This window comes from Pleurodeles waltl, chromosome 7 (genome assembly GCF_031143425.1).
Source record: "Pleurodeles waltl isolate 20211129_DDA chromosome 7, aPleWal1.hap1.20221129, whole genome shotgun sequence".
Classification (NCBI taxonomy): Eukaryota; Metazoa; Chordata; class Amphibia; order Caudata; family Salamandridae; genus Pleurodeles; species Pleurodeles waltl.
Window position 1 is genome coordinate 167,382,883 of NC_090446.1, and position 18,195 is coordinate 167,401,077.

General features: G+C 41.0%; 1 protein-coding gene across 4 annotated transcripts in view; it reads left to right on the plus strand.

Annotated features, from left to right (window-relative positions):
• Positions 1-18,195, plus strand: part of SULF2 (sulfatase 2) — a 417,412-nt gene that overhangs the window by 375,943 nt on the left and 23,274 nt on the right. For all 4 annotated transcript variants that reach the window (XM_069243448.1, XM_069243449.1, XM_069243452.1 and 1 more), the window contains exons 17-18: positions 2,628-2,770; positions 14,121-14,244. In XM_069243448.1, the coding sequence (XP_069099549.1) occupies positions 2,628-2,770; positions 14,121-14,244 (267 nt within the window). The remainder of the gene's footprint in view (positions 1-2,627; positions 2,771-14,120; positions 14,245-18,195) is intronic.

Consider the following 18,195-nt stretch of genomic DNA (forward strand, 5'->3'; position numbering starts at 1 on the left):
CTGAAGTTTAGTCAAAAGAGTTCAACTGTCAAAGCTCCAAAAAATCCCACAAATGGGCCACCTAGACTCTGAAGGCAGTGTTTTCCCACCTCACAAGTATTACAGTCTGATGTTTGAGGAAAGATTACAAAATGGAGTGAAAATGAATTAACGCCAGGAACTTCTGGGATTTTAAGGACACTCAAACGTTTCCTAAAAAAGACACAAAGGAACTGAAGGAAAGACTTACAAAGGTACCTCTTATGTATGAGCAACTAATAAAGGATGCACAGCACAGAATCACCTTATTAACTTTTTTGTGACTTAGAATTGGTTATGTATTTCAGTCTTCAAAAAAACTTTGATTGAACAGAGATATAATTGGATGCCATTACATTCAGAAAACAAGTTTTAGTTGTATTTGTGTTTCACAGACAAAATATGAAATTAAGCAACCTACAGAAGTTTCATTTTAAGTTCAAGCTCCTAAAACTGAAGTTTCATGGTAATGTACGAGTGTTGTGTGATACCCTCTTTGCTTTTAGTGTTGGTATTTCACTGTCATCTATACCTCCTTTTTATACTCCCCACGTTTACGCACCGTAACCAGCTGTAGCATTAGCATTCTCAAAATACTGAAAAAATGTAAACTTTGACTCTTTACTTAATACAATACGTGAATTCCCTTTGTTTTTTAAAGTATTTTGGATTTAGATTTGAAAAACTGACAGTACTTGCCTCCTTCTCAATAACTCCAAAATGTTTATGAGCAACAATTTCTTAGGCTATACTGCCCGATTGCTTTATTATGAGCATGCAAGTTCACCTTAGGTTGGAAAAAATATAAAGGGAAAATCCCAATTTTTATTCAGAGAACTTGCTACCAGTGTAATTATACCCCTGCAAATTTTGCAGTCTGTGAGTAGGGAAATTAAACATACTTAGTGCAATTCCTGCAGTCATGAAAGTAGGTATATTGACAGCTCTATGGGACTTCAGGGTTGCTCTGTCTATACAAGGCTGAGAACACCTAAATATTTGGGTGTTTCTGAGTATTAAAGAAGTCATTTAGAGAATGATGTTGCTATAGGCATTGCAGCCCAACCAGGCATCATCACACTAAGGGACGTTCCATAACCATTTTTGATGGTAATTGTTCATGATGTAAGTTTGGGTAAGAGGACACAATTTCTCACTGGATGACCCCTTTAGCATACCTCTTGTGCATAGTTTCCTGCATTGGAAATAGTGGCTATGTTCTGCTGTCTAGAGCATGGAGGGGTGGGTAAGGAACATATGAATATTTCATTGAGTGGGGTAAGAGAAGAAGGTATATCCATGGGGGAAAATATTTGCACTCTATGCCTTTTTTCCATAATGTAGATATACTGTGACTTGTTATAAGATCTATTTTTTGAATCTGACGAAGGCTACATGATGTTTTTAGTATTGTACTTGCACCATTTTTTAAATGTTTAAGGTGTGGCCACTCATATGCACTTTACATAATTTTACACTACTGAAGGTGCAGTGAGATCTTTTAATTCAGTTTTTAGGGTTGAGCGGGCAAGCGCTGTGGCCTGTTGTAATCTCTCTGTAGGCTTTTAACCACACCCAGTACTGCTATTCATTCTTTGCTGTGCTTGTCTTAAATGCTTCATTTTTATTGGTGCATTTTGTGAAATGTCCCTCCTTTGGTGCTGAGTTCCCTCCCAGGCAGTTTCACTAAGTGAACATTTTTGTTGGCCATCACACTATGTCATCCTTCCTCCTGTTACAGCGTGTGACTGCCTCTCCTCTCCTCTGGTTTCGGTTTGCCTTTCATCCCAGCCGCGATCCTTTCTAGACATTCACACAGGGAGCCAATAACTCTTGCACTCATGGCGGCCGTGGTGCTTTGAATTGACTTGCTTATATCAACTGTTTTACTTTTCATTTTCAATTTATGTGGCAAGAAAAGTCCAGTTAGGAATTTACAACACTGATAGCTCTAACTCGAGCAAACCCGAGACCCACTTCATTGCAAATGCTTGTTTCTCTCTGATTAGGACCATATGCTCTAATAATTAGAAACTACTGTATTTGCTCACTTATCGTTTACAATGTGGCAGACACATTATGCTATATATGAGTGGTTATTATTGGATATTGGGAGGCTCAATTACTGAGTATTGATTTAATGAACTTTGCACTTCTAGCATGCCTGCTGTTAATGATAATGTTGTTTGGAATATGGATGTTTTTTGTCTGCCAAAAACTGATATATATATATATATATATTTTTTTTTTTTTAAATAGGGGGTAAGAGAAAAAGGTTTTTCCATGAAGGAAAATACTATTTACAAATATGGTTGCATTTCAAAGTGAATATGGGATTCTGCAGGTTGTCTATACATCTTTTATTTGTTGTTTCTGTTTTGTGTATTTCTTTTTTTTGTCTATGCAAGCAAAGAAGGTTTACATAAGCATTCCTTTTCCTCTGCTGACCTACAAATAAGTTATCGCCTGTCCTCTTTAAAAACAATATGTTCAAGGTTTAATTTTGTACTTTGAAACTTAGCAGGAGGGTGTACCTTAGTATTGTATGTTGCAGCCCACCAATTAAATAGGTGGAGTTGAAACAAATAAATCTCTTTTTTAATTTACAGTGGGCCCTTTCTGTGCCTGTACCAGTGCCAACAACAACACATATTGGTGCATGAGAACAATTAATGAGACTCACAATTTCCTGTTTTGTGAATTTGCCACCGGCTTCCTGGAATACTTCGACCTCAACACCGATCCATATCAGGTAATATTAGGACGGGGCAAAATGCCTTAAAGCTAATTTTAAAAAGCCATTTGTTTTAGGGTGAGGCAGTTTTAGATCAGGAGATAACCGCGAACGTGTAATTGTTGAAAGAACTGAAATTCTTCTAACAATATTACATTTCATTTTTTCTGTCAATTTTAGCTTGTCAGGTGGCTGCAAACTGTTTTATATTTTTTGGCTTATCCACCATATAGATTTATGTTCGCAAGTTACAAAGGCTAGGATGGGCCGGCTCACAAGACATTTCTGGTCGTGTTCTAAGATGTCATAAGTGAATAGCATACTGCTTGGTACAAACACCCTTTACTGCTGTATTGTAGAAGCGGTTTTGTGGCAGATGGAATGCAGCTGCAGTGACAGCACAACATTTCCATAAAACACCACCACAATAAAGTAAATCCAGTACAGCCCAGCAACATCACCAGTGGCAGATGGTGATTACTGACTCTGGAGTCATTTTCTAAAGCATGATGGGTGTCTGTGAGGCGGAGTAAAGGTCACTAGTGAACAGCACACTGCCAGCCTGACATACACTCATGATTCAAGGTGAGGCAGCCAGGAGTTTTACACCTGAGCCAAGGTTTGCTGGTATGAAAATCCCACAGCCTTGAGGGCAGTGATATCATCAGCCTAACCAAGCGCATTGAGATCCTCCCACTAATGACACGGGGTGGTGGCACTGATAGATTCAGCATTTATTTAAACTTTGAAGTGGACGGGGATAGCGGCTCATCAATGACTTTTCACACCACCCTTTCCCCACCAAGTGGGATGGGATCAGCATCTGTTATTGACCCTATCCTGTGACAAGTTAGGGAAAGTTCTTTATTTGACTGACCCATGACGAGGTCAGAGGCCGTAGGATTTTCCATTGTTTTCCTTGTCTCGCGGAAGACTCGAGGTCCTTCCTGGGCGGTCGTGCTTCTCCTTTCCGCCACCTGTTGAACCTGCCTTCACTGCTGCAGACCAGCAAGTGCTTTATTGAATATTTGTGTGCTTTTGTTTATGTATGAAAGTATATGAATTTGCAGGGATGTACTGTGAATAAGTGTACAAGTGTGTGTGTTTGTATGTACATGTGAATGTGTTGGTGGGTGTGGGTATGTTTGTGCTTATGAATGGATGGGTGGTATATTGACACCCATTTGTGCTTTTGAATGGATTTGTGTGTGTGTTGGACTTTTTTTTGTGCCGGGTCATCCCCAAACTTTTTGCCTCCTGCCTCCTATTTTTTCTGACCTGTTGCTGTTGGCTTTTGAACTCTGAGCACTTTACCACTGCTAACCAGTGCTAAAGTGCATATGCTCTCTGTGTAAATTGTATGGTTAATTGGTTTATCCATGATTGGCGTATTTGATTTACTAGTAAGTCCCTAGCAAAGTGCACTAGAGGTGCCCAGGGCCTGTGAATCAAATGCTGCTAGTGGGCCTACAGCACCGGTTGTGCCACCCACATAAATAGTTCCGTAATAATGTCTTAGACCTGCCACTGTTGTGTGTGCAGGTTTAAACTGTAAATTCGACTTGGCAAGTGTACCCACTTGCCAGGCCTAAACCTTCCCTTTTCTACATTTAAGGCATCCCTATGGTAGGCCCTAGGTAGCCCCAAGAGCAGGGTGCAGTGTATGGTTAAGGTAGGACATATAGTAATGTTTTGTATATGTCCTGACAGTGAAATACTGCTAAATTAGTTTTTCACTATTGCAAGGCATGTCCGTACCTCTCATAGGTTAACATGGGGGCTACCTTTAAAAATGATTAAAGTGTAGATTCCCTTTGGGAGCGGATACACATGTGGAGTTTGCGGTCTCTGAGCTCACAATTTAAAAATACATCTTTTAGTAAAGTTGATTTTAAAATTGTGTGTTTGAAAATGCCACTTTTAGAAAGTGGGCATTTTCTTGCTTAAACCATTTCTGTGACTCTGCCTGTTTGTGGATTCCCTGTCTGGGTCAGTTTGACAGTTGGGCTGGTTGCAACTCTCACTGGAAAGTGACACAAAGGGAGCTGGGTGTAGTCTGCATTTCCTGATGAGCCATCTGTGCTAGGAGGGAGGGGCGGAGTGGTCTATCACACCTGAAAGGGCTGTGACTGCACTCACACAATGCAGTCTCCAACCCCCTGGTGAGTGTCTGGGGCCTGGCCTGGGTAAGGCAGGATTTCACTATCAAGAGAGACTTTGCTTTAAAGTAGGCCTACTTCAAAGGAGAAATTGGATATAAGAAGGGCACCCAAAACCACAGACTTTAGAAAACTTCTGGAAACCAAGAGGACATCTGCCTGAGAAGAGCTGTAGAGCTGAGGAAGAAGAGCTGCCCTGCATGTGATTGTGCTTTATGGAGCCCTGCTGCAGTTGCTGTTTCTGCCTGTGCTAGAGGACAAAGACTGGACTTTGTGTTGCCTTCCTTCTTGTGAAGGGCTCCCCAAGGGCATGATTTAGAGCTTGCCTCTTGTTGTTTGAAGTCTCAGGGACAGCAAAGACTTCTCTCTGCCAGCACCTGGAGCCTCTGCTGAGACTCCTACTCTGCCAAGTCGTGCCCATCTAGGACCTGGGACCCTGAAAGGAGAAGCTGGCAGCCCAATAGTGAGAAATCCAAGCACAGACCGCCGTGCGGGGAAAAGATCGACGTGACTCCAATCTGTGGCTGAAAAATCGACGTGCCGCCGGCTTCGCGGCTGAAAATCGACGCTCACCTGCAATGCGATTGGAAGATCAATGCCTGTGGCTGGAGACCCGATGCACAGCTGGGTGTGTAAAAACAACACAAGGCCTGCCCGTACCCGAGAGTGCTGACCGGATCGACGCATCACTCTCCTGCAGAGAGAAGAAATGACGCATGCCTACCCGACTAAAGGAGAAATGACGCACGGTCTCGCTCATGAGAGAAATTGACGCATCGCAAGCCCTTTTTGATGCATACTCGCCCGTGTGGGGTTATTTTTGACGCACCCAAGGTACATTTTCACGCTAACAGCATTAGCATTGTGTTTAAAATTACATGAAGACTCTTTTTGGTTTTTAATTGATGACTTGTGAATTCTGGATTTTTGTCGTTTTGGTCTTGTTTTGTTTAGATAACTATTTACTATTTTTCTAAACCTGTGTTGTCACTGTGTGTGTTGGTACAAATACTTTACACATTGCACTCTAAAGTTAAGCCTGCTGCTCGTGCCAAGCTACCAAGGGGGTGAGCGGGGGTTAGCTGAGGGTGATTCTCTTTTACCCTGACTAGAGTGAGGGTCCTTGCTTGGACAGGGGGTAACCTGACTGCCAACCAAAGACCCCATTTCTAACAATGTGTGTTTGTGAATTCATGAGTATGTTGCTGTTTGTATGCTTGTGAATTGATTGGTGTCAGTGTGTATGCTTGTGGATGAGTGGAAGTGAGTATGCGCTGGTGTGCCCAACCAACTGCTGTTCCATATTACCCGCCACCACTGAACAAGACGCTCACTCAATACAACACAACAAGAAATGTATGACAAAGTAGAATACACAAGCTCAACATCAGTGCTAAAACCACACAAAACTACCCATCAGTACAACATGATTGCACACCAACATAAAAGTGCACTATACCAACAACAATCAGAAAGAACCACAACTTCACAGCTGCAGAACAAAAACAGATCTGCATACAAACATCAAAATACCACGATAATACACAAAAAAACAGAAACAAAAGAGCACAACAATCACATTGTTTTTGATATATCTGGTTTCTGTTATACATTTGTGGTTGTCTTCTGTTGTGGCTCTGCACTGTTTTGATCTTGTGATGTATTGTGTTGCTGTCTTATGTTATTGTGGAGTTTTGTGGCCTATTTTGGCTTTGTTGAAATGCTCTGCATTGTTGTAGTGGTAGTGTCTTCTGAGTTATTATTGTGTTGTATTTTTTATATCATTGCTGTGTTTGTGTTGATATGCTGTCTTCAATTATGTCTTCTTGTGACTTTGTCATCTTATTGTTGTGTTGTGTTTTTGTTTCATTTTGTGTGTTTTTCCTACTATTGTGTTGTACTTTTGTAGCCTTTTCTTGTGTACTGTTAGAATGTTGTGTTACATTATTGTGTTTTCATGGTGTTTGTGCTGCCTTCTGATTTGGTTGTTTTGTTGTGTTGTATCTTGTCATGTTGGTATGGTGTTTTTCTTTTATTGTGTTAATGTACTCCCTCGTTATATTTTGTTGTGGTATTTTTTCCTTGGTAAATTTTAACAAATGCTGCTCGTTTCAAGACAAAAGCACTACAAACAATAAAGCTGCAGTGCAGAATAACCATTCACCACAGCCAGACGTGGTTCCATACCACCACTCCAACTCTCCCACTTCCTCTGACTTCTGCCAGTCTAAAACGACGGTGCACAAGAAGCATAAGATTCTCTCTTCCATGCTCCCTTCATGTGGTCCGAATTATTAGTGCCAAACTTCGGTAACGTTGTAGTTTGCACAAATACTCACACTGTGTTCAGATGGAAATGAAGTAACAATGTTGTGCCTCTCTAGCTGCAGATAGTAAATTGTGGGGGATGCGTTGCTTGGGTTGAAGTTCAACCACATTGAAATGGCCAACAGGCTTACTAAAAATCAGAGGTGGATGATAACGTTTTAACTTTTTATGTCTATGCTAAAAAGTCGAAAGGGATTAGTCGAACCCAGTGTAGTGTGGATTGGCTGAATAGCACATCAGTATCCCACTCGTGCTTGTTCACTCAAAGAAGGTCATTTAATGGAATTGTGCTGCAAATATGATTCTACAATTCTTTACACAATCCTGAATCACTCCCTTCACTATACACCGCTCTCTGCTGCTTGCCAGCTAGTGTTATGCTACATCAATCCCAATAGATACAGACTTATAATTAGCGCTTCAGGGTGACGACAGATCTTGGAACTACTTTTCGCATGCCATATCGGTTCTAGAAAATCACCTCCTTCATGAAAAGATTCAATCATAGTTTCGTTTTATACATTAAATCAATGGCATTGCTCATGCTCCAAAACTAGCTTGGCATCACTGTAAGAGATATTTGCTTTTACAACATCTTTAGGACTAAGTGGTGAATATCCAATTTTTACCTATTGTCATGCTCAGCTTTTAGAAGAATACAGGCAGAACTGATAACTGGTTTACATAGGCCCAAGATGCCTAATTTCTGGAGGTAAAATATGTCAGTATAACTGATGTATTTTGGATGGAAGACCGGGTATAACCATTTTGTCCAGTAGATCTCTGTGTTTAATGTTGCTGCTTTGGTGGGAGACCTGTGCAAGGGAGATGAACCATAGTGTACTTTGCACTTATCAAATTAGGACACCAAGTAAACAAAAGGTGAGTTGGCTCCTAATGCTTGGGTAGCTGGGTACACTGGCCCAGCACGTTCCTATACGTCATATATGAAATGTAAAACTATGAGGCTGATGCATGCAAGCTATTTGGCCATTGAGCACTTATCCTTTGGCATGCAGTGTGCCAAGTTTGCATTATGCAGGCAATGCAGTTTCAGAAGAAGTGATGCTAGTCTCCACACAACCCTGAACCAACTGCCAACCATACAAGGATCTTACGCTGGTCAGAGTAGACCTAGGGAAAGCAGAATTGGACAATAGAGAGAGATCAGAGACCCTGGATATCTTCATTCTGCCTGGTGCTGTAGCTGGGCTCAAGCTGCACTGCTGAAGCGTTGACATCTAAAACTGGGACTAACTCTCTAGTAATTCAAGATTATAAATCCAGTTCACTATTCTTGATAAGAGAAATAATATACATCATAACAGTCTCTGTAATTCTGACACTCTATAAGTGGTTGGAACTCTTTTTGACTTTTTGACTGAAAAACAAATGAGCCTCTTTAATATGTGCAAAAATAGCCAGAGCTATAATACACATTTCTGTATAGGAAACTACCTTCAATATTTTTTCAAGTAACTTTGTGATCCAGATGGTTCCCAATGTAACAGGTTCATAAGTTGTAACATAGATATTAGTACTGTTAGACATTTCCTTCTAACAATAAACAATTATTTCGCACTTCAGAGGCATACCCTATTCCATATGTGATTCAAAGGTTAATATAAATAGTCTGTACCAGTGAGGGTTTGTCCAACCCATCTGCGGCCCATCTGTACGGGCTGAGGGGCCACTCCCCCTACCTTTTTCCTGACTTGAAGAATGTCTGTCAATCTGAGCATTGACTCCTGTCTACCTGAGCTGAACTTTGTCCTGTGGGCGTGACCTCTTCAGACTGGCAAAGGTGCCTCGAGGCCCCCACCTCATGACGAGGGAGAGTGTCACTGATTGTCTTGGGCCTTGACGCTTCAGTTTTAAGCCCTAAAGTGTCCAGGGTCAAGTGTCAATCAGTGACACCTTGTCACAGGGTGGGTTAGGGTCAACAGTCTCACTGACCGCATCCCACTCTGTGACGAGATGGCGCTGCTACCTTCCCTCAGAGAAGGCAGCAGTCCCAACCCTCCTCAGGCCTCCGAAGTAAGTGTTTTTTTTTGTTTTTTTGGTGCATGCATGCCTGTATGAATGTATGTGCATTTGTTAGTGTTGTGAATGGGTGTGTGAGTGCGTGTGTGAATGAATGAGTGTGAGTGAGGGGTATGTGTGCATCTGTAACTTCCAACGTCCCCCTGTAGAATTACTGGCCCCCACTGCTATAAAGGAATGCTTTAAAATACAAAAGACTTCTACTCCATGAAGCCAAGCTGTCCTTCAGTATTGCAAGCCTTGTGAGAGTCTTGTGCTGCTCAAAGACATGTAGTTTGCCTAGACTTCACTTGCTCTTTTCGAAAAGCGCAAGCATCGTATACTTGAATCCCCATTTCAAGCCACTCCCACACTCTGTGTGCACCACTAACCTTCACATCCAAGTGTACAAAGGTGAGCCTGGGTCATCACAGCATTACACAATGGCTGTCCTTGGAGAGTTCTGTGCAACTGAAGTGGTGACCAGTTGCCGCTTTTTGGACCAAAATTAGAGCTAATGGCAACATGTACATTTTGGTCTTGTCTTCAACTGAATGTTCAGGGAACAAGATTAACAAAACAATAATGTTTTGATTGATGCATTGATATCGATCATTTTTAAAATGCCGCATTCACCTGGGTGCTTTCTAACAAAGTATTATTAAATGTATGATTATCAATGAAAAATAAATGTTTAAAGCTTTTCTAAATTTAAGATGGTCATGCTCTTTGCGAAGATGTATTGGAAGTGAATGTCAAATTTTGACTGCAGCCACGGAGAAAGCCCTCCCTTCCTGTCTGAACAATCACATTTTAGGTACTTGCAGGAGGAATTGTTGATTAGATCTGAAATTCCGTTGCTTGCACACCACCAACATTTCATTGCCAAACAGACACGTTTTTGAAGATTAATAGTGCTAATTTAAATGGCCTTAAACATCTCAAGTGAGTGTACTGGGAGCCAATAGAGATGCTGTCTCACCATTGTTATGGAAGCATGCGTTTTTTGCTCCACATATAAGATGAACCACTGTTGTTTGAGCTAATTGAAGATGGACTCGCTATTTCTTAGGGGCTGATAGGAGAATGACACTCCCATAATCGATTCATGACAGTATCATTCCAGGAACAATCGCTAGTCTTACTATGAAATTTAAAAAAGGGAAAATTTGGTAAAGTATCTCAAGAGGAAAGAAGCATAATTTTGATGTATGTGCAACTTGTGAGGCTTTGCGTAGATCTGAGTCAATCTGAATATCGAGATTAGTCACATATTTTGCTGGAAAGGAAGGTGTTCTCAAGGCACGTTCTTGAATCTTCTCAAATCCAAAGCTGATTATTCCAGCCAAGTAGCTTATCCCCACTTGTGGGAGCCATTTTAATTCTGGTGATGCGGAGCAAGAGCAAATTGCTCCAGAGCTGTAAGCATGACAGGCAGTGCCAACAATGGTTGAATCTAAACTTTCATGGCTATAAAAAAAAGGTCTGTGCATGATACAGTGGCGCTGAAGCTGAATATGTTACTCTAGAGCCAGCTTGTGTCAGTCTCTCTGATGCATGATCAAATTTACGAAAACTTGACACTGTCCTGATGGCCAAATTCTAAACCGACTGGACAATATGATGTTTGATGGCATGTAAAATCTCGACTAGCACAATAGTCCATCCCGCAACCATACAAGCCAAGAAAACCTAGGTTTGCATGGTCTTCAAAAAAAAAGGAGCAACTTTGGTCACAGTGCAAACCAAATCAAAATAAAAAGTTGTAACTGAAAAAAAGGCTTCAATGAGGCATCTGCATCTAACACCACCCACAGGGACTTACATTCGGCGACCAGCATGAGTGTAAAACCTCATAAAGTCTGGCTTGAGAGTATTGTCTCAGTCGGTAATGGATTTGCCCAGGATCAGCAGTGTTGGCCATGCAAAAATAAAGGACTCCAAACAATCCATGTGAGTCCTGCTGCAAACGCCATTGCAAGCCACAACACCTTTAGACACCCTAACAAAGAGCAGAGAGGGAGAAATTGCAGACCTCCTGATAGGAAACTTTTTAACCATTTCAGGGCAGAATCCTCTATGTCAATTTCACCAGTATCGAAATAAAGACCTCATGATCCACGGTGTCAAATGCAACAGAGAGATCTAGTATGATCACTCTAGCAACACTGTCACCGAAAAGAATGGATCTAATCTCATTGAGTCCTGTGGGTAACACTTTCATGCTGTGAGCAGATTCAGACGGGGACAAAAAATAGCCCTGGGCACTCCATTAGCGAACCAGATACCTAAAAAAAAAAAGTGGCCATGTTTGTTTTAAAAGGGAAATCAACAGAAAACACCAGCCTACCTTAACATTAAACTAGCCCTCAAAAAGGCTGAAAAATACGGCCCAGAAACTGACCTGTCACACCAGACCACCGGACACTGCCCCTGTTGGACCCTATTTAGCCAAGGGTCAAGGATATTGTGTTTCTCCAAGTTGATCGGTGGCTGCCCAGCACTTCAAAATATACAGTGAAATGACAGCCTGCAAAAATATCTGTTTGTGAGTATTCAATACACTTAGCACGGCCTTTCTCCTTGAAACAGCTCTTATCCCATCCTTAACCCTAAACTCACAGCTGCAGAAAATCCACCATGATGGCAAATGTTCTTCCACTCTGTGTGCACTTTGCACTTTGAAAACTCCACTAATCCTTATTCTGTAAGCAGGTTTTGCAATATCCAACCACAACTGCTTCTGTTGTGCACCCAAGTTAAAGTGGGGTGTAAAAACAAAAGCCTGTGGCTCAGACCCACAATCGTAGGCTTCAATCCCCTATGGGCATTTTAAGGGTCCCTTTGGTTGAATTTCTGCCAGTAATTATGAATATGGACTTCTAAAGCGTATTGATGTATTTAAAACTGCACCACTCACGATCGGTTCTAGTTCCCTTGATTTGCGACTCCCTGTTGAAAATAAAAGGTTTGTTACTGAGGCTTAGTTTAAGGCTCAATCATAACAAGCCTTTTCACATCAATCGTTAAACGTGGGCATAAAAGAGTTATTGTGATTTCCAACCATCTGCCTGCACTTCTTGCCAAATGCAACAATCATAATTACATAGCAGTTTTACGTTCCTGGCAACACGTACGCACTTTACTATAAAAAAACGAATGCTAATGTATGTAATTATAGATTGTTCAATAAAAAAGATGCATACAGTAGACCTTTACCACAATGCTGGTTAGAGACAAGCTCAATAGAACAGAATTGGGTAGATTTATTAGAAAGTAGCACAAAGTTGCTGCCCTATTTTTGCGCTGGCACAGAGCACCGCAGAGCCATATCTACTAACGTGGCATTGCCGCTGACGTCATCAGCAGCGGCTCAAAAACAGGTTGCCTAGTGCCATACACCCAGATTTGAACCATAGTACAAATGTGTGTGTGTGTGATGTCCAGCATAGGTTTTGTGCTGAAAGGGTACCATTCCCCTACAAAATACTATGCTTAGACTAACTTTAAAATGTTCACACATTGCATGGGTAGTGAGCATCCAAGCAATTTGTGAAAGGTCTTTGTAAACACCTGGCTCAAGATGCATTATTTGAGGGCAAAAAGCTGAGTCTGACAACTTCAGTAAATTTGATTTGCAAATAGAAATCAAGGGTTGTAGGTGGGAAAAACCATATGCTACAAGAGACGCCCGCTTGAAGCAAAATAACGCAAAGCAACACAAAGCACAATTTGCTCTACTTTGAGAGCTTTTTTCCCGCTGACAAAACAGAAAATAATTATGTTATCAAAACTATTTGCTGGTCTGCGTCCGCATGCTTGATTTTGTACCATGCATATCTTGAAAAATCTGCCATTTCGTCTCTGGCTGTGCCTGCACATTGTGCCAGTTAAAGAAGTAGCGCATGTTTCTTTGCGCTGGACAACCACCTGAAATTATTGCAATCTTCTGCAGCACTTTCAGCTCCAGCAAAGTTTTCTACCACCTGTGGCACTTCATTGCAGTTTACTCCCTGCAATCAGATTATGAAATGATCCCTGTTCCCCTGGACAACCTCTAAATTCCCAAATTCCACACCTTACAACCCGAAGCATAATATAATCCATTAGGTTTATTAAAGCTCAACTACAGGCAGTCACATACGCAGGTATTATTGTTTTTGACACCGTTCTTTTCCACTCATCCACCCACATTCCAAGAAGCTGCCACAGGGTACCTACAAGCGGTTGTCATACATTGTGACTGCTCAATAAGCTCGCAGAAATGCCTGTAATTTTTCCACTGAGAAGAGACTAGTGAAGATGGTCAAAGTTCACCATTGTGCCCTCAAGGATGGCCATTCCCCTTCTTGTGACCTTGCCGGCTAACTATCAAGCCCTCACATGCACATTTGGACTGATATCAGAGGATCACCCATTATTCTACAGATACTTAACAATAAAGTTGCATAAACCTATGTGGACAAGGCATAGGCTCAAGAAGTCTTTCTTTTCTCTCCATTGCTTCTCGTCTGTGTCAAAAGATAATTTGTTTTGCAGTGTGTCCTACATAAATAATTTATTCACCAGCAGATCTTAAAAAAAGAGGGAACAGATAATATAGATATTTGTCAAATTTGGGGATACGCCCACCACCAGACAACAATGAACAATAGTTGATCAACACATGCCTCCATATTTTAAAATGGTGGCCGGCAAGGGCCTCTTTCTTTTTAAGACCATTTCCAGGAAGAAACGTTAGCCTACGTTTGTATCCCCACTTGAGCGCTTCAGAAAGAAATGTTGGTAAGGAGAGTGCACACTGAGATCGTGTAAAGGATTTTCCGTCGATGTTAATGGAACTCTTCTTTTCTCCGTAGTTGATTAATGCAGTGAACACCTTGGACAGAGACGTACTCAATCAATTACACGTACAGCTCATGGAAATGAGGAGCTGCAAAGGTTATAAACAGTGCAACCCCAGAACAAGAAACATTGACCTGGGTAAGTAATAGCTAGGGAGACATTCCTTTGACTTAAATGAACTAATCAAGACATTTTCATCCGTATTTGCACAGATTGGCATCTTATACGAAGTTTGTGCACGTTTTTGGTAAATAGTGAATTTATTGCATTGGTACAATTTAAATATTTTCATACATGTGACCACAACATTTCACCAATGTAAATGTAACCTGGTAACATGATTATGAGCCGATGGTAATTAATCAAACTGGTGTGTGGTTGGGGATATTGCTTTCATTAAAATATGATTTTGTAATTTATTTTCATGTATTTAATTGTACTTAATTGGGTATTAATAAAGCATGAACCAAGCCCCAGAGGGTATCAGCATGCTGTAGATAGCAACAGGATAAGTTGCCAACAAGTGCGGATAGAGAGTCTTGCAGGTATGTTTGCAATGAGAACTCCGAACAGGGAATGCATACATTTATAAAAGAAATGTATCATCACTGTTGAGTAAGGCACGCAAAGGGAAGGATGCATTCTGGATGGTAGGATGATTGTGAAGAGGTGGGTGGTAAGAACAGGGAAAACAAAAACGCAAAAAAAACAAAGAAAAAACGGAGAAGGTATGTTATTTCTGTCACCAGGGTTTGGTCTACCTTTGCTCTAGGTTTTCCTTTACATATGACAATTACTGCCTTTTAGCCTTCTGTCTGATACATTCCTAGATGATAACATACAAGTATTTTAAAGAGCTCTACAGTAGAGGTGCTTCTACTCTAATTCATCTGCTCAGTATCTAGGTAAACTGGTGAGATTGTCAAACATTATAGACTTACTAGACAAAGACGAATATATGTGTGGGTTTCACCCCACTTTATTGTGTGAAACAAGACGCATTTTGGTCGCACAGCAGCCTTGATCACAACCAAAACGTGTCTTGTTTCGCACAATGAAATCTAAATATATATATATATTTTTGGAGCCATGATTGACTTGGTGCAGCCGTTCGGTGAGCAGTTTCTCACTGTTTGTGGACAATATATATATATATATATATATATATATATATATATATATATATATATATATATATATATAGTTGCTTCTAACCAAAGACCTCTCATTAATTCACAGTAGTATATCATATTTAGATTACCATTAACTAACTCTATCAGAGTTTGGGGAGTCCAATCTGTAGTAAATGATGGTGTAGTTATGCTGTGTAGTTGTGTTGTCGGAAAGCCTAAACCTAGCACACTTTGAGATTCCACACTGCACAACTAGGAACGTTTTTTCCTATATAGTGTCTAGCCCTGGCCCATTAACTTTGGAGCAGTTTTAGATCTTAAATATTAACTTGATTCCTGGCTAAGAGGAAGGAAAGAGTTGCTCTGTCTTGCTTCAGTGTCCAAGTTAGACGGCCATGTCCACCACACTGAAGAAGCCAAGTCCCAAACATTTTGGTCCAAAGGGGTGTTTTGTTTGTCGGCCTGCTGTTGTAGGTCCAAGTGCCCTGGAATATTGTCTGACCTGTTGAGTCGTGCGGCAACGGTGTGAATTTGTGGCGGTATAACTGGTCCTACAGCCCTAGGAGGAAATCCATTTGGGCAAGGCTTTATCTGCGGCCTTTTTTCTTCATTCTGCTCGACGTTTAGAGGCCATGAGTACAAGCCGTGATATGGGCGAGTCCCAGGTTTTTTCAGAGGGAGATAGTAGAGCCTTGTGCAGGTGACCAAAAAGGAGAAAAAATATATTACAAAAAGAGTGTGAAGTGTATGTTTCATGACAGATAATAGGAAGTGGGCACGTGCTGCTACAGCAAGTCAGAACACAGCCAAAAAGAAAAAGAAGAAAGGTAATAATAGCAAGAAATCTACAACAAGAGCAGGGCAAATTTACAAAGCGTCCTGCAGAACAAACAGGAGACAGCACACAGGTTTTTATTGTTGAGGGAAACTAGTGTTCAGCGAGGAATAGAAAAAGAGAGCTGCCCCTTCAGCATGGATCGGAGTTCTTATAAACCAGTTTTTATACTCACGGGAAAAAGTAGTTAAGCAGCCCGAACAGTTAGTAAGCTCAATGAGTAGAAACAATAGACGATGAGTGTATCCTAGAGAATGACAGTACTCAAAGCAGCATAAACAAAATACAGAAACGAGGAAAACAGAAATGACACTAGGAGCCAAAGTAGATAACACTGTTCTGAGAGGAACAAATGGAAGCAAGCGTGAAGGAGTAGCTGCTAAATGCAGAGCCAAAACACCAAATCTCAAAATAGAAAACTTTTAAGGGCCTTATTAAGAGTTTGGCAGATGGGATTCTCCGTCACAAAATTGGCAGTATTACAAATGCATTATTGCATATAACACTAACATTTATAATACAGTGGACTGAATATCCTCCTTGTTTTGATTGTGAAGCCCATCCGCCAAATTCTAAATCAGGTCCTAAGCAGGAAAAAGACTGCTCTAGCAGGGGAACGGAAAAGACTGCTTCAAAAGCCAGGTAGAAAGTTGAACAAACGTGGAATTTTGTGGTAGAGATTTTTTCTTATTAACGACTGGGCACTAATTAAGAATGGCTCTAGGCTTTAAAAAACAGAAATAATTTTAGAGCTGATGACATGTTCAGCGCATGGTTCATGTCTAGCTATGTCAATCGGACGCTCATATGGCTCAGGCCCAGAATACAAATATTTATTGAACTATATCTACTTTTAGAGGTAAAGGTTTCACAAATAGAAGGCTGAAGTTAAAGGTTAGAAGCTTCAAGTATTCGGGAGAACATCTTAGGACAGCGGTTCTAAGCCCACCAGCATTAGACCCATTTACATCAATAGGCATCAATACTTCTGGGTCCACCAGCATTAGACCCATGGTAAAGATCCGACTCAATGCGCAGGTAAGTCAAGATAAGTTTATTCTTCATGTGACGGGGGGAAGACTCTCAGCAACTGCCGACTCCTCCTTTCCAAGTCCACACCTTACCATGGAATCCTCACACAACATTCTACTGCGCGAGGCAGCTTCATAGCAACACTAAGGAAATAAAGAACATTACACCCACTCACACCAATAGGTAACAGCTGAGTAAAGGTTGAATTCCTAAATTCTAAAAGTGAAATACTTAGCTCGCTGGTTAGCACCTTGTGTTTGCTCAGTGAAACACTAGCAAGTGGCCAGCTTTCTGCCATTTTTTTAAACATATGTTTTTTATTGGCATCTCAAGTAATACATACAAATCAAAACTTTCACTGTTGCATCTCAATTTCTTGGCAAGTGTCGAGTCCATCTCCTCCCTCCCGCTTCCTGCCTTTTTTTAAAATCATAATCGCCTTGTCATGTTTAACCTTGTATGTGTCCATTGACTAGGAAAGCTCAGGAGACTGAAATAGGGAGTTTTGAGTAAGCAAGAGGGGAAGACAGACATTTCAAATAATTCATTAGAATTCTGCACAGCAGTCAGAATGAAATAAACACTAGTACGGTGTCCTCTCTAAAAGATGTTCTGCATCTCAGTAGTTTTTTTGTATGTAAACCTCTGCAACACCGCATCCTGGTGCAGTGGCATGCTATAAATAATAGCAATTCCGACTGGTGCTAAGGGTTACGGCAGATGTAGGAACAGTGGTCCAGATGTACCAAAGGCTGTGTCACAAACCAATTGTTGTACATAAACAGCAAATTGTTTGTGAGGCGATTTTCATCTTGTGCACTGACGGATGTACAAACCTGTCTCAATGAAAGATAACCATTTGGAAGGGAAAATTAAAGAGACAGGACTCTGTTTGGGAGTCCTATGAATTTATTGGAGGTTTAGGGATGGGAGCATCTGAGGGACAGAAGACCTCATCAGGTGCATTCACAAAATACTATCTTTATTTCAGAATCTGGCTACAGAAGGTTGTGGCTGTCTGCTGGCAGCATTAATAAGTTCGATAATATCAGAGCTATGGCACATCGCAGATGTATCCATTCTGAACTC